Source organism: Tetrahymena thermophila (genome assembly GCF_000189635.1).
Source record: "Tetrahymena thermophila SB210 genomic scaffold scf_8254783, whole genome shotgun sequence".
Classification (NCBI taxonomy): Eukaryota; Ciliophora; class Oligohymenophorea; order Hymenostomatida; family Tetrahymenidae; genus Tetrahymena; species Tetrahymena thermophila.
In genome coordinates this window covers 17,091-34,611 of record NW_002476539.1, presented here as the reverse complement: position 1 = coordinate 34,611, position 17,521 = coordinate 17,091, and the positions used below count along the sequence as shown (strand labels likewise).

General features: G+C 19.9%; 3 protein-coding genes across 3 annotated transcripts; all 3 read right to left on the bottom strand. All coding sequences in view use genetic code 6, as the record gives it.

Annotated features, from left to right (window-relative positions):
* Positions 1-380: 380 nt before the first annotated feature.
* TTHERM_000845772 (transmembrane protein, putative) lies at positions 381-1,398 on the bottom strand (the record flags this gene model as incomplete). The annotated part of the gene is made up of 3 exons (XM_012795951.1): positions 381-422; positions 488-1,031; positions 1,088-1,398. 3 exons carry the CDS (start codon positions 1,396-1,398, stop codon positions 381-383), a joined length of 897 nt encoding a protein of 298 aa, XP_012651405.1.
* A 1,657-nt stretch (positions 1,399-3,055) lies between these two features.
* On the bottom strand, positions 3,056-6,085 carry TTHERM_00845770 (hypothetical protein; the record flags this gene model as incomplete). Its single annotated transcript, XM_001009267.2, has 6 exons — positions 3,056-3,088; positions 3,145-4,511; positions 4,632-4,713; positions 4,768-5,367; positions 5,428-5,817; positions 5,870-6,085. 6 exons carry the CDS (start codon positions 6,083-6,085, stop codon positions 3,056-3,058), a joined length of 2,688 nt encoding a protein of 895 aa, XP_001009267.2.
* A 3,664-nt stretch (positions 6,086-9,749) lies between these two features.
* Positions 9,750-16,572, bottom strand: TTHERM_00845760 (transmembrane protein, putative; the record flags this gene model as incomplete). Its single annotated transcript, XM_001009266.3, has 7 exons — positions 16,270-16,572; positions 15,237-16,106; positions 14,398-15,135; positions 14,098-14,177; positions 11,610-14,045; positions 9,857-11,543; positions 9,750-9,809 (listed from the first exon to the last, which is right to left on the bottom strand). Exons 1-7 carry the CDS (start codon positions 16,360-16,362, stop codon positions 9,750-9,752), a joined length of 5,964 nt encoding a protein of 1,987 aa, XP_001009266.3. The 5' UTR covers positions 16,363-16,572.
* Positions 16,573-17,521: the final 949 nt, after the last annotated feature.

Sequence of the window (17,521 nt, the reverse complement as noted above, 5' to 3'; positions counted from 1 at the left end):
CCAACGACTACTGGATAATATAATTCTATTATGGTTTAAAATTATATAAATACATGCAATAAAACCCTTATAATAGTTTAAATAATTAGAAATAAAATTTTTGATTTAATTTATAATTTTGTGAGAAAAACTAAGATGATTTTTTTATTTTTTTAGGTGTTTTGTAAATTGAATACAGAAACTTTTAAGTATATTTAAATTTTTTTATTTAATAAATTAAATGTTAAAATTTAAAAAAATTTACTTTGTATAAGTCATATTCACTGTTTATTCCAACTTGAACTAACTAATAAGAATTTTAGCTTTATTAAAATTATGATGATTTGTGCTTGACTGAAAACTAAAAAATATTTTATGACGTAACTCCGTAAATTGTAAAATCAATTTCTGTTTATTAATATGATATTTTTTTACCATAAACGCTAGGGTAATTTAGTTAATTTAATGTGAAAATTTTTTATTTAAATGTATAGTTTATCTCGAAAACATCAATTTTATTATTTGCTAATACTAAAAAGATATTTTTGTCAACATATTAAATACTTTTCATATAACTCTTTTCAGATGCTAAATACTTTATATTATTAATGTATTACATCGATGTTATATCATATATTTATGTATTTAATGGACAAATAAAATAGAGATGATAAGAATCTACTTATGTGCTTACATTAATGCATGGCTTAATAAATTTAGCAAATACTTTAACCATATTTAGATCAGAAGGGTCAAAAATGATTGGTAGAGAACTACTTAATTTATAAAGATACGAGAAGTAATCTGATAGATTTATTAATACAAACGGATCTGAGTAACCATTCAAATAGAAAATTTATTCTAAATTAAAAGATACAGCGCTTTGGATTTAGTAAGTTTAAATTTCCTAAACAGGATAATTCTAAAATGAAAAAATAATCATTGTATTTTAAGTTTACTATATTACCTGAAAATTAGTGAATAAGACTTGATAAATCGTATCCTAATTTATTTAAAATTGAATTAATTAAACTTTATTTTTGTATTAAAAACTAAAAATTTTTTTTAATTAAGTAAAATGTAATTCATTTTTAAAAAATAAATTTACTGTTTATTTTTATTCATAATTTGGAATAGAAATGAGAGACTATTTCTCTATATCGTAAAAAACAAAACTAACAGTTTCTTGAGATAATAAAATAGTAACTATATTACTATTTATATGCTAAATACTTTAATAGTTTTAATATCCTTAAATTACTATCTACTTGAATTATATAAGCGCCTAATCAAAAATATAAAGCTTGTTAGAGCTATCGATGTAAAATATAGTTTAAAATGAATTTGAAACAAAAAGTTTCTTACAATCCGATATTATATCATGTTTTATTAAACTAAAATTTTTAATGTCTATTACATGATATTTATCAAAAGATATAGCTATTAAAAGAGAGAATTGAATATTTACTATTTAATATTCATTAATAAGTTAATTGCTTAGATTAGTATCTAATTGAATTGTTTATACTACATTTTAATTTTAATTATTTAGAATGCTTATTAAGTTAAGATTAGGATTTAGTATTGCTACTTAAGTAGTTTAGAAATCAATGATAGAATATTGATTTAGTCTTTATGTATCCAAAACACTATTGATGTTATAAAAGTCATTTATTCCTAAACCCTGTGTTATAGTTAATTAATGCATAAAAAGAATAGATAACTAATCACTATAATTTAGAAACATAGGATATCTAGAAACATCGTTTATTACTAATTTTAATTTAAATTGATTAGATTATTACTATTCTATGTAATCAATCATTTATAAATTTAAACTTAAATCTTCTATCATCAATATACCATGGCCTGCATCTATAAAATACTTATCTGGTTAGAATTAAATTTCTTTTATTTAATAGATATCTTAGTAATATCTATATATCCATATTTATGGCCTATTGTAAAATAGTTCTATCTATATTTAAATTTTTAAGTTAATTAAAAGATAATAAAAAAAACTTTAATTAAATTTAAATTTTCTTTAACTTTTTAATTCTAAAAATATTTTTTATCGTTAAAATAATGTTATAGTTATGAAAAATATAAAAATTTAAAAATAGGGGGAAAATAAGAATATAAAATATTTCTTACATTATTTATGCTATCTCTTCCTATATATTTGTATCCTGGTTAAGTAGTTATTTATTTAATCAGAATAAAGTCTGATAATAAATAAAATTGCATGTTATAATCACTCAATAACAGAATGTTATCAAGAGCGTAATTAACAATACCTTGATTTACTTTAGTTTATATAATAATTTATTATATAGTTATTAAAGTTTTCTCATTTAAGTCAGGGAGAAATTTTATCAATTTTTAGTCTTTAATAACTATAATATACTAATTATAAATATAAAAATTGGATATATTTACTTCTAAGATATAATTAAATTATAAATTCCCAGATATATCATAGAAGGTTATTAAATATTTTGATGTATAAATAAAGAAATCTTATTTATTTATGGTTATTACGAAATTTATATCAAATTTGTTTTAATTAATTACAAATAACACTTCAAAATTTTAATTTCTTACTTCTGCTTACCTATTATAATTAATAAGTAAATAAAAGGCCTTTGAAGAAGTTAAAATATTGTAATCTTTTATATTATTAAGATTAATGATTTTTTAAGTATCGATTAAGTTGACTAAGTAAAAGCTTTGATCAATATTTTCACATATAAATCTGTTTTAATCTCCAAATTAATCACAATTCAGATATAAATCTGTGTTCAAAAATTCAAATTATTCTTTATATTAAAAACAATAATAAATAAGTAAATAAATAAATAATTTTATGATAAAATATTCTTACTTTTTAATACTTTGTAACTTCCGTTTGCAAAATTCATATAAATTGCAAATTTCTCTTTTTGTAAAATTTAAGCCTATTTGATGTCAGGATAAAAATTTTAATTAAATTATTAAACTTATACAAAATTAATCTATTCATTTGCTTATTGAAGGGTAAACACAACAAAATTTCTTTAAGGATATGTTAAAAAAATCAGACCATTAATGTATTATTCCACATTAGTTACTTAATATTTTAATAGATATTGTTATTAAGTATTTACATCTAAAACTATACTTTACTGTAGATCCTTATATTTTAATAGTTAAAAAAATTTTATTTTCTAAAAATTAAGAATGAATGAAAAAAATAGAAATAATCTTTTGTTTTTCTTTAATTAATTAATCAATTAATGAATAAATATTCTTTACATTTAAGAATCTAATTAAAAATAGGTTTTATTAATTAATGCTTTCAACAGTAGATACTTAATTTTAAAATGTTATTTATGTGTACTCAGTACCTTTTGTAGATAAATCTAAATATTAAACTACATTTTAAACTATACTAAAGCAATAGCTATAGACTATTAAGTCAATTTCTGACAACGAGATACTTGTTGTATCAATCTATTAATTTAATGGATTTTATAAATTATAGTATTAAAAAGTTTGTCTTGTTTAACTTCCTGGTTAAGCATTTAAAACTAATAATTTTTTTGTGGCTGAGCTATACATAACACTAACTACAGTAACTCCAATAAAAAATGAATTAACTACTGGTGGATTATTCGCGTTTTAAGATTGAATTATTGATATCTAATTATTTTACCATAAGATACTGTATATACCATCTATTAAATATATATTTTGAATTTGATACTAAGGTTAAAGCTATACTTTTTCTTAAAAGTTATAATCTAAGATTCTAATATTTGAATCACTAAATATCAATATTTAACCTTCTTTTGCTATTATATTTAGATTATTATCTTGTAATAAATAAATTGATGAAAAATTGTTTTATTAGTCTACTGTTATCAAATATTATGATTAATCATCATTTGATGTACATTTTAAAACAAGACCTAAGCTATCTTAATTAACTAACATAATATAATTAGTGTTGTAGGTATGAATTAAAACATTATAATTATCAATGTTGGTTTCAACTATTTGATTACTTGAAATTACATATAGTGTTCTTCCAAATAATAAAGAGTTTTGAATTTTACTACCAATACTTAAGTTAAAAGTCTTATCAAATTTTGATAATTAGTAGATTTAAAAGTTATATTCAAGAATTAAAATAATCTTCTGATTTGTTATTTGATCAAAAATAATTTACTAAACTTTTCCATAAGTGTGCTGTATGTTATTATTAAAAGCAAAAGATTGGTAGATATAGGTTTATTTGCCTTATTCATCTAAGCTTATTACTTGTATGTCGTTTCCTACTGAGAATAGTATTGAATTTTTAAAAAATTGCATTTAAGTTATCTATGAGCTAAATGGTATACTAAATTTAATTTGACTAAATGAACTATCATAAACAATTAGTTCCTAATTATTTTTAATGATAATACTCTATTCTCTAATGAAATATTATGTATCACTGCTAATTAATTCAATTTATATTTACAAATTACTGCTGATCCAAACCTAAATATCTTTTTATAATTCAAAGTATTATTTTTTCTATTAGTATTATTTCAAATATAGAATAAAGTAATTTAAATTAAAATAATTATGTTAAAATAAATTAATGTCATAAATTAAATAGAATTTACCTTTATCTGAGATTAAGTAAATAGCATTTTAAATCTCATTTTACTGTATTTCTTAATTGCTATAATTTATTTGTTGAATAACCTATTTAAATAGTATAAAGTTTATTATAGAAATTAAATGATTTTAATAATTTACAGATCCTAGTTAATATTATATCTAATTATCATTATCAAAATTTTAAGATAAATTATAGACTTTTAAAATTGTATTGTCATTAGATAGTGTTATAATTATACTTTATGGATGAGATAAGCTAATTAGTTTAAAATTTTCCTCAATTGGTAGTATTACTTGATTAAAACTTGTAAATTAGTTGTTAGTAAAGTAAACAATATTTGGGTCTAGTGAAGATATCAGAAGAATGCCTTCATTTTAAAAATATGAAAAAGCATTCATATCCTTAATATAGAGCTATTAAATTTAAAGAGATTTAAGCAGTAAGATGTAACAATAGGAATTACTCTTTAAAAAAAGTTAATCTTACTCTAGTATTAATTCCTAATATTGATCAGTAGAATAATAGATTTGTTTTTATTTAAAATTAGCCATATCTAATTATATTATTTATATATTAGAATAATAATTTTGAGTTTCAATATATTATCCAATTAACAAAAATAATTAATTCTTTATCAATTTAATTTGCTGTACAGGCTAACTGAAGTTAGCAGTATAAATGCTCTTCATATTTTAGAAATCATAAATGACTATCTAATAATACTTAATTCCTATTACCTATTTTTTAAAAATTTTGGGATAGTTATGTATTTTATTAATTGATTAATTATAGATTACAAACGTTTAAGAAAAAACTGATATAATTTGAATATCTATAAGATCACCATAAGAGTCTTATTTTTATGAAGAGTAATTAAAATTTGTAGCAACAAATTGAGTTTATTCTTCTTAATTATCGTTTATTTAAATTTTATTTTAGAAATAGAAATAGCCATCAAGAGAGCATCTATTATCAAGTGAGTCAAACTAGCCATAGAAATCCGAGCAATATACATCCAAACAAGTCGTACCATCAGGAGATACTTGATATCCTTACATACATTAAGTACATTGATTTGTTGATTTGCATTTAATGCATTTAGAATCAGAACATTAAACGCATTTTTAACTATTGTCATCCATAAAATAGCCATTTTAGCAGGATATTTAGCAAGATAAATCTAAATCCTAATTTAAATAAGATTTTTTAATTTTTTGTTAATTATTAAATATAATTTACTAGATATGTTCCTTTAGAGCACGCTAAACAAGAAACATTATCTTTGCAATATTAACAATAAGTTAAACAAGTAGTGCATTATTAGGTAGAATATTCTAAAAATTGCTATTCTGCCTAGCATTCTATAAAACTTTATTGTGCGATTACTAATTTCAAAATCAGAATTGAAGATGCAAGTATCAAATTTAGTTATTTTTAAGATATTTTAATTTTCATTTTGAAAACAACTTTATAAACCTTTTTATTAAATCAACTAAGTAATTTAAATATACTCAATATTTTTGATGAAGAAAGAACAATTTAAATATATGATTGCTTTGTTTGTATAACTCTTTATTTCTTTCTAATGAGATCCTTAATTAATTAAACTAATAAAACTTCTAAATTTGTAATTTTTAAATGTTTCTTCAATAATTTCAATCCTAACATTAAATATTGTTAATCCTAGGTATTAAAATATGATGGATGTAATATATAGTATTATATTTTAATATTTTGATTATGTTTAATTTAAAATCAAAAAAATAAATTAAAATATTTATGAAAAATAAGTAAAATAAACTATTATTAAAAAAAATTTATAAGTTGAATATAATAAAAAAAATATAGAGTTAAAATACAATATTCAATATTTTTAAAAATTTTTGAGTGTTTTCATTAACGTTCTGAAAGAAAATTTCTAAAAAATTTAAACCTGATGACTCTAAAAGGTCATTCTACATTATATAATATTTGAATTAAATATTTTTTTTAGAAAAATTAAAAAAAATTGTATTACACATTATTGAAAATATTTAATAAAAAAAAGCTATTCTAATTAATGTCTAGAGGTTGCTATACCACTAGATTTTAATTAGGCGTTTAGCTTTTTTATAAATCTGATTTTAAGAATCCATTTATTAATGTATTCCAAAAATTATTAGACTTTGTTTTTAATTTGTAAGTCCTTCGTTTAAATGATAGATATGAGGCTTTGTGTAAGAATTGATTCAACCATTTAAAATTTTGAGTTGGAGCTTAAGTTAAATAAGTTATAACCCTTAAATTTAGGATTTGTCAAGTATACTTAATTGTAAATAAAATGATTGCTTCACTTTATAAAAAACAATAACTTTTTATTTATATTCTTGTTTATAATATCTTCATATATTAATTACTTGGAGGAAATAAATATGACTAAAACACTTCCGCTTCTAAATATTAAATATTAATAATTATATAAACCTTAACATACTATATTAATATATTAGTAGACTATATTTTATTAATATGTGCCAATAGAGACAGTTGAATTTAAATACATATTTTATATTTAAATTAGTTGTATCGCAGAGAGAAATCAAAACATAGAGCTTCATTTATTATTGATTAGCATATATTTAAATAATTTGAATTTTCATATCAAGTAAATCTAAGGCAGACATTGATTTGTACTCATAAAATATGATATATTAGATTGTTCTTCCTATGCATAAAACATAATAGGTGTTTGAAAAGCATTCGCTGTAACTTTTTAAGCACTATTAAAATTGATCAGATTAGCTTTAAAAAAAATTGCTAACTAAAGGGCATACATCTGGTATGCTTAATTACTATGTTTACTTTACAAAACAGATAAAGACTAAATTGAGTAAGTCTTATATTTTCTTCATATTATTAATGTATTAATTAAATATCTTTAATACTAAATTAATTGATAAAAAACGAAAAAACTGCATTGAATTTACTTTTTACTGATATTTAATTAGATCAATTTATATAAACTGATAATTATTTTATGTTTGTACTAATTATTTTTACATATCTAATTGTTAATTAAAATAATATTTTAAATTTTACTGATATTAATAAATCTAAAAATGTATTTTTTTTTAAATAAAAGAAACTATTAAATAGTAAATAATACATTTTTAGAATAGTTAAAATTTTAATTTCTATTTAAATTTTTTTATAAAAGGAATTTAAAAATATGTATTATTAATACCTACTTAGTAAATTAAAATATATTTTTACCATAAATAAAAATTAATAAATAAAGTGTACAATTAATAAAAATAAAAATATTTAAATTTAAAGTATAATAATTAAAAAATGTTTATAGTTTTAGAACTAAAAAATCAAGGTCTCTATTAAGATAAATATGAGAACAGAAGGAATTTAAATTTAAAAACTTTATATTTATTATAAAAAAATAAAATTTAAATTAAAAAAATAGATTTTTCTTAACACTTAAGTTATTATGTAGTATAAATTTGTATCCAAATTTTAATAAAGGAAGAATATATTATTTAGTTACAAATATTTATTAGAACATAATTACTAGCTATCCAAATAAATAAAATTAGGGAATGGAAAGGTTTTGTATTATGTACTCATTAAATCTCTTTTGTATCATACAGCATAACTTTAAACTGTATTAAAATATTGAAAATTATTTAATGATAATAATAATATTTAGCCATCAAAATTTATAAAAACATATTTTTAAGTTAAAAAAGGAGTTTAAAAAGAGGTAATCATATAAGTTAGAGGAAATTGTATGCTTGATTCATAAAAATCTATTATTCCTATTGATTTTACTTATTTAAATAGAATGATAAGCTAATCATTTAAAATTACTCAATCTTTAATTAGATTTTAATTACTAAATATTTATTAAGCTAAAATTTTGAATATGTATAGGATAGATGTACTCGAGTTTTAGTTATTCCTATTACCTATTAAATTATAATAATGTTTAATTCTAATTTATATTAAATTATAAATATAATTTAAAATTAATTCATTTTTGTTAGCAAGAGAATTAAGTAAAAAAATTCTTAATTTAATATAGATTAGGGTAATTTATGTTAAATTCAATTACTTCTAAAAAATTAAATAATTAAATTCTTTTTATTTTTAGAGAGAGAAATCTATCATATCTAAAAATAAAGTTGGTTGAAATTAAAAATATTTTATTTTTCTAAAAATTGATTAAAAAAAGACATAGAATAAATAAAATAATTTAATTCCAATATCTTCCTATGTAATTGCTGTGGTATAATTATTTATTTGTAATAAGGTTTCTAATGGTTAAGTATATAATACAGAAAATTGATTGCTTAAATCTTAAAATTAATTATTTTTTTGAAAAATTTTCAAATTAAACCTTATTTAAAAATGCATAACAATGAAGAGAGCACATATTTTAACCGTTAACAATAACTTAATCTTATTTTTTGCATCTTATGAATTAAGGCTTATTATCGCTTAAAGAAAAACAATTTTAATTACATATGTTGATATTTCAGCATTACAAAAAATTAGGTATTAGGCAAATTTAGCAAATAGAATTCTCTTAACTTTGAAATTGTATTATTTGGCTTATCTAAAAATTCATGTCCTTTTATTTTAAATATTAGAATAACTGGAAAGAATAAAATTTTACAAATCAAACCATTTTTGAAATTATAAATATTATTGCTATCGATATAGTTAAAACCTGAGGTACTAATAAGTTAAGTACATTTAATATTTTATAACTTTTATTATACAGCTATCGAATTTTTAAAAAAATTTTTGTTTCGTTATGAATTTAATTTCCATTTTAATTTTTAAAAATTGGATAAATTATTTGAAATATTTGGAAAAAAAATATGAAGAATTGATTTATGTAAATTTCATTGTAGATTTAAAAATTATATATTTTAATTTTATTCTTGATTAAAATCATTTGAAATAAATTCTGAAGTTTATAAATTTAAAAATAAAATGCAAAATGAAATTAACTCATAAATAAAATCTATTTATTTTTTGCTAAAACTTAAAGCAAAATAAATATTAATACAATTATCTTAAAAAAATCAAAATTTTTATGAAAATAATAAATTTTTGTTATTATTCAAAGATTTATGATGCTGGATTCTGAATTCTAAAATATGATGAGATCACAGTTTGTTTCCTATTTAAAAATTAAAATTTAATCTAAATATAAAAAATAAAAAATACTTTGTTGTCAGATTAAGGAGTACTTAAATATCTATTGTGATTTTCATTAGATTATTGCAAGTTCTCTTATTTCTCTGTGCTATTTTTTCTTTGTTAATTTGTGGTAACAGTTTGTTGATTTTTTTTAACAATTTTATATTATACTTTTTTCCAAAGATAACTTACCCTAAATATAGTCACATTAGGTTTTTTAAATAATCGTTAAAAGTACTAAATTTTCAAAAGAATTTTTTTAAATGTAGAATCATCATCTGAATAGACTATTAGAGTTTTTGTTAGGATAAGATATTAATTTATTACTTTTACTATTCCATATATATTTATCAAAGATAAAATGCTAATAATAAAATAGCTTAATTATTAAGATAATAATTAAGTATCAAGAATTGACTAAAATAAAAGAGACACAACAATTATCTGTGATAAAATTAATTCAATTTTCATTTATGAAGATATTTAGAAAGGCTTAATTCTAATAACTAATTAGAGGTATGTAAAGCAAATAAGTGTAATTAATAATCTTTAAATTAAATTAGAGAAAAAGCTATTTAGAAGGAACATTATCAAGAACTTTTCAAACATTCTTACTAATTCCCAATAGTAATACTATTTTCTGTAGCCTTACTGTAGGATATAATAAGTTAGCGTGTATTTTATAGATTCATTTTTATTTTATTTTTGAGCTGTTCTCATTTTTAAAAATAAAATATAAGGAATTCCTATAGTCCAAGCTACTGTTAAAGGAAGTATTATTAATATCATAGTTAAAATATGTGTTCTTGTAAAGCATTTTTAACTATAGTCATTGGTTAAATAATAATTAGATCCTATTTTCTAGCACCAACAAAGTGATATAAAAAGCTTAGTTAAAGCAGGATAATAAAATAAGTACAAGAAAACAGCATAAATTACTCCATAAAATTTTTTTTTATACTTTCTGTTTTGATAAATATTATACAAGAAAATTATCAAAGAAATAAATGCTAATTAAGCTATCTACATTAGCAATCTGTTAATCCACACTATTTCTATGGGTGATCCTTTAAATAAGCAATCAAAACTTTTGTAAGTGACATTTGTAGGATTACCTCCTACATCTACTGGTTGTTTAACAACTAATGGTATATTTTCATAAAAATTAATAGTTGTTGAGAATATTTAAATATAATGCAAGAAGACTTTAGTAAGACCTGCTGAGTCAGAACCCTATAACTTTGATTTACTTAAGTATAACATATTCAATTTTCTTAGATAATTTAATTGAATAATTAAAATTTTTTATTCTGCTTATGAATTTAAGCTGTAGTGAATATATAAAATGTAAAATAATATAGATAGAGAAGTTATTATATAAACTAGATATAATTTGGAGCATCTCAAACACTAATTACCCTAAGAGCCATATGATTCTAACCAAAAGTCTCCTTAAATATCACAAACCTAGCAAAGTACTCCAGTATAACCTCTAACACACCCATTTATATTTTCTTATTAATAACTGCATCCATTGAATTAGCATTCATATATATTATCTGTTAGCTCTGATTCTCTCCAGTAATTATCTTTTAAAATGATTGATCTCCCTTAACAGTACTAAGCTGAATCTGGGCAAATATTACATTAAATTTAGTGGTTAAATTAATTTGGATCAGCTAAAGAATAAGTTCCTTCTGAGCATTAATCACATCTATTAATTAATTTTAGTTTAAAAAAAACAATATTAATATTAATAGTTATATTTTATAATATTTACTAAGTATATCCAGATCTAAAATATTTGATTTCACCAATTTCACAAGGTCTAAAGTTCAGTTTTAAAGATATTGATATTTTGCTAAATGTAAGGACTGAAACTAAACTTAGATCAAAGCTGGTTTAGTTTTTAAAAGAAGCTGTAAAATTAAGCTTGAACATATTAGCCGTAGAATCAAATTATGCTTATTAACCTATAGAAATTGCAATTTGGTCTGTTAATTATTATGTATCAAATGTAATTTGATATAAATTTATTTCTTACTAAATACTACTTGAAAGGCTACTTAAATTATTCTTCTAAGAAAAATTTAGGGGCTCATCTTCTTCATCAAAAAATTAAATATAAATTTCTTATTTAGTATAATTTCCACTTTAAAAATTAGATATTGTGATTGTATCAAATTATTATTTGCTTATATGGTTAATTTATTTTATTTTTCTAGGTTAAGATCCAAAGTTTTTACCATAAAAGTGTCCTAAATTATTTAAAATGATTACACTTATATCTTTTTGTATTTCAGTGGTTGCTTAATCATAATAAATTCCTCCTCCAATTTAAGCTTAGTTTTTAATAACAGTTGTTTTATCTGTAAATTAGATTTTGGATCCTTAGATATAAATTGCCCCTCCTTTCTCCATAATTGATTAATTATCACTAAATAAGCTATTGGCAATAACAATGTTTGAAGATATCAAATAAATAGCACCTCCACTCATAGTTAAAGCTTTATTTGAAATAAATTAAGAATTTTTTATTTGTATCTACTGATTATTATAAAAATAAATAGCTCCTCCATTTTTGAAGCTTTAGTTATCTTAAAAAATAGATTATTGAATTTCAATATATGTACATTTTTGAAAATTTAGTGCTCCATCGTATTAAGAATCTGATTATTTATCATTATCTAAATTATAATTCGTTTAATACTAAAATGTACTTTTTTAAATAGTAACTTTTTAAACTTAACTGATAATTAATGAAGGACTGCCTAGATGTGATCTTATTTAATCAAATATAACATTTTATAATTATAATTAATCAGAATTTTGTAGATATAAAGTGGTAGAAAAATTTATTAGTTAAATTTATTATATTTTAGAATTTAAATATTGGAATTGATTTGACGGGTTAGCTAGAATTAAGTGAAATATATTGTTTGCCTTAGTTATATTAAATTGATTTAAAATTAATTTTTAGATATTAAAATTAAAAATTGGTTAACTCATAATACTATTGTTTATGTTGCTAAAGTTAGATTAGTTTATATTTAAGAAATTACTTAAATACATCTACTAAATTGTTGATTAGAATGAATCAACACTTATTAAACCAATCTAATTCACTTTGTCCATAACTATATTTGTTAAAACAGTGTTAGACACTCCTAAAATTAAAATTGCATAAGAAGAAGTTGCATCATTGAGGTTTCTTAGGCGTTATAAATAATAATAATCTAATTAAATTAATTCTAACTAATTTATTAATATTGATTAAGCTAATGATATTTATAATAAGTTTGTATTACTATTAGCTTCAACTTTTTATATTAAGAAATTATTCATAGTTATATTATTAGCTTAATGAATTCGTAAAATAGGGAAATTTATTATATTATTAAATGTGGAAAACGTATCCATGATTAATAGTTAATTAAGAGATTATTATTATCCACTATATTCAACCAGACCTAAATTATTTGTGTTATTAAAATTTATCTGTATTAAATTAGCTATTAGTACATTACTTAAGTAAAAAACATAGCTTAAGTAGTTATTTTAATCATTATTGATAAGCTTTAATTAGTAGACTTGAGTAATATTAATATTTTACATAATTAGATTAGCTACACTATCAAAATGAATTATTCCAACTCCAAAATATGAGTTATTTATAGTAAAGTCTTAAATTAAAATTTGGTTATTAGCCTGTTAGATATCAAAAATATAATTGGAAAAATTACTATTAATTATAGTGATATTTCTTAAAGTTAATTAAGGGCAGTTAGAGAATGTTAAAAAATTAAAATTACCAACAAAATTAATGTTTTTCACCACAAAATTGTTTATTATTATGGACTAAATATTCTAAAATTAGAAAGAATTATTTATTTTTTCTTAAGTTAATTCTATTTCATTCAAAACTAGAGTTGATATATCATGGATTAAAATCTTACTACCTTATCCACTAATTTATAAAAGGGATTCTGATATTTAAAAATACTTTATTTATTTATTAGGATTGATATCCAAAGAATTATTATCTTATACAACAAAATTTAATTATAGTTTTGAAAATTTTATATTCTAAAATTAAGAAGAAAACAAATTTGAGCTCATTATTGTTAATTAATACTTTTAATTTTCGCTAGACTAAAATTCTAAGATAAAGTTAGTCCTTTAACTCAAGTTATCTGATACTGTAAAAGGTTAATTACTATTTATTAATTTAAATTTTTAAATTTAAAAAAAATAATTTATTAATTTACGCATTTAAATCATTAGTTAGAATCTATTAATACCTAACCATTTCAAAGCCATATACCAAGGACTACTGGATAATATAATTCTATTTTTATTTTAAATTATTTAAAATTAAATATATATATACTAATAGGTTAAAGTAATTTGAAATAAAATTTTTATTTTAATACTCTAATTTAGAATTTTGGGAGAAAAAAAGGATGACTTTTAAATTTTTTAGGTGTTATTTGATTTAAAGATTTTTTTAAGATTGTTTTAATTTTTTTATTTAATAATTTAAATGTTAAAAATTTTAAAAAATTTACTTTGTATAAGTCAGATTCACTATTTACTCCAACTTGAACTAACTTATAAGATCTTTAACTTTATTAAAATTATGTTGAGTTGTGCTTGACTGAAAACTAAAAGATATTTTATGAAGTAACTCCATAAATTGTTATATCGATTTCTGTTTATTAATATGATATTATTTTACCATAAACCTTAGGGTTATTTAGTTAATTTAATGTGAAAATTTTTTATTTAAATGTGTAATTTATCTCGAAAACATCAATTTTATTATTAGTTATTATTAAAAAAATATTTTTATCAACGTATTAAATACTTTTCATATAACTATTTTCAGATGCTAAATACTTTATATTATTAATGAATTACATCGATGCTATATCATATATTTATGTATTTAGTGGACAAATAAAATAGAGATGATAAGAATCTACTTATGTGCTTACATTAATGCATGGCTTAATAAATTTAGCAAATACTTTAACCATGTTTAGATCAGAAGGGTCAATTATGATTGGTAGAGAACTACTTAATTTATAAAGATACGAAAAGTAATCTGATAGATTTATCAATATAAAGGGATCTGAATAGCCATTCAAATAGAAAATTTATTCTAAATTAAAAGATGCAGCACTTTGGATTTAGTAAGTTTGAATTTCTTAAATAGGATAGTTCTATAATGAAAAAATAACCATAGCATTTTAAGTCTACTATATTACCTGAAAATCTGTGAATAAGACTTGATAAACTGTGTCCTAATTTATTTTAAAATTTAATTATTTAAACTTCATTTTATATTAAAAACTTAAAATTTTTTAGTTAAGTAAAATTCAATTGGTTGTTAAAAAAAATTTACTGTTTATTCTTATTTATAATTTGAAATATTAATGAGAGACTATTTCTCTAGATCGTACAAAATAAAGCTAACAATTTCTTGAGATAATAAAATAGTAACTATTTTGCTATTTATATGCTAAATACTTTAATAGTTTTAATATCCTTAAATTAATATCTATTTGAATTAGATTAGTGTTTAATCAAAAATATAAAGCTAATTTGAGCTATCGATATAAAATATAGTTTAAAATTAATTTGAAACAAAAAGTTTCTTACAATTCGATAATGTATCTTGTTTTATTACACTAAAATTTTAAATGTCGATGACATGATATTTATCAAAAGATATAGCTATTAAAAGAGAGAATCCAATATTTACAATTTAATATTCATTGATAAGTTAATTGCTTAGATCTGTATCTAATTAAATTGTTTTTACTACATTTTGATTTTAGTTATTTAGAATGCTTATTAAGTTAAGATTAGGATTTAGTATTGCTACTTAAGTAATTTAGAAATCAATGATAGAATATTAATTTAGTCTTTATATATCCAAATCACTATTGATGTTATAAAAATCATTTATTCCTAAACCCTATGTGATAACAAACTAATGCATAAAAAGAATAGATAACTAATCACTGTAATATAGCAAAATAGGATATCTAGAAACATCATTTATTGCTAATTTCAATTTAAATTAATTAGACTATTACTCTCCTATATAATCAATCATATATACATTCAAATTCGAATCTTCTATCAGTAAAACACCATGACCAGCATCTATAAAATACTAATTTGGTTAGATTTAAATTTGCATTATTTAATAGGTATCTTAGTAATATCTATAAATCCATATCTATTATCCACTGTTAAAAAGTTCTATCTATATTTAAATTAAAAGATAAAAAAAGACATTAATTAAATTTAAATTTTTTTAACTTTTTTATTCCAAAAATGTTTTTATCCATTAAAAATGTATTCTAATTATGTAAAAATTTAAATTTAAAAATAGGGGGGAAAAAATATATATAAGTAATATTTCTTACGTTATTTATGCTATCGCGTCCTATATATGTGTATCCTGGTTAAGTAGCTATTTATTTAATCAAACTAAAGTCTGATAATAAATAAAATTGCATATTATAATCACTTAATAAAAGAATGTTATCTAGAGGGTAATTAACAATAACTTGATTTACTTTAGATTATATGATAATAGCTTATATAGTTATTAAAGTTTTCTCATTTAAGTCAGGGAGAAATTTTATCAATTTTTAGTCATTAATAACTATAATATAGTAATTATAAATATAAACATTGGATTCATTTACTTCTAAGCTATAATTAAATTAAATATTTCCAGATACATCATAAAAGGAAATTAAAGAGTTTGATGTAGAAATAAAGAAATCCTATTTATGTAAGGTTATTACGAAATTTATATCAAATTTGTTCAAATCAAATTCAAATAACACTTCAAAATTTTAATTTCTTACATCTGTTTACAAATTATAATAAATTAGTAAATAAAATGTCTATTAAGAAGTTAAAATTTTGTAAAATTGTTTATTATTAATATTGATGATATTTGAAGTATCAATTAAGTTGACTAAGTAAAAGCTTTGATCATAGCTTTAACATATAAATCTATTTTAATCTCCAAATTAATCACAGATAAGATATTAATATATGTTCAGAAATTCAAATTTTTCTTTATTTTAAAACAATTTATAAATAAATAATAAAATTATTTTTAAATTTTCTTACTTTGTATTATTTTGTAACTTCCGTTTGCAAAATTTATATAGATTGCAAAGTTTTCTTACTGTAAGATTTAAGTCTTTTTGATATCAGGATATAAAATTTAATTAAAATCTTAAACAAATAAAAAATTAATCTATTCATTTGCTTTTTGAAAAGTAAACACAACAAGTTTTCTTTAAGGATACGTTAAAAAAATCAGGCCATTAATGTATTATTCCACATTACTTACTTAATATGGTAATAGATATTATTATTAAGTATTTCCATCTAAAACGATACTTTGCTGTTGATCCTTTTATTTTAATAATTGTAAAAATTTTATTTTCTAAAAATTAAGAAAGAAAAAAATAGAAATTATCTTTTATTTTTTCTTTAATTTAATAAATATTATTTACATTTAAGAATCTAATCAAAAACAGGTTTTATTAATTAATGCTCTCAATAGTAGTTATTTAATTTTGAAATGTTATTTATGTGTAATCAGTACTACTTGTAGATAAATCTAAATATTATATTACATTCTTAGCTATATTA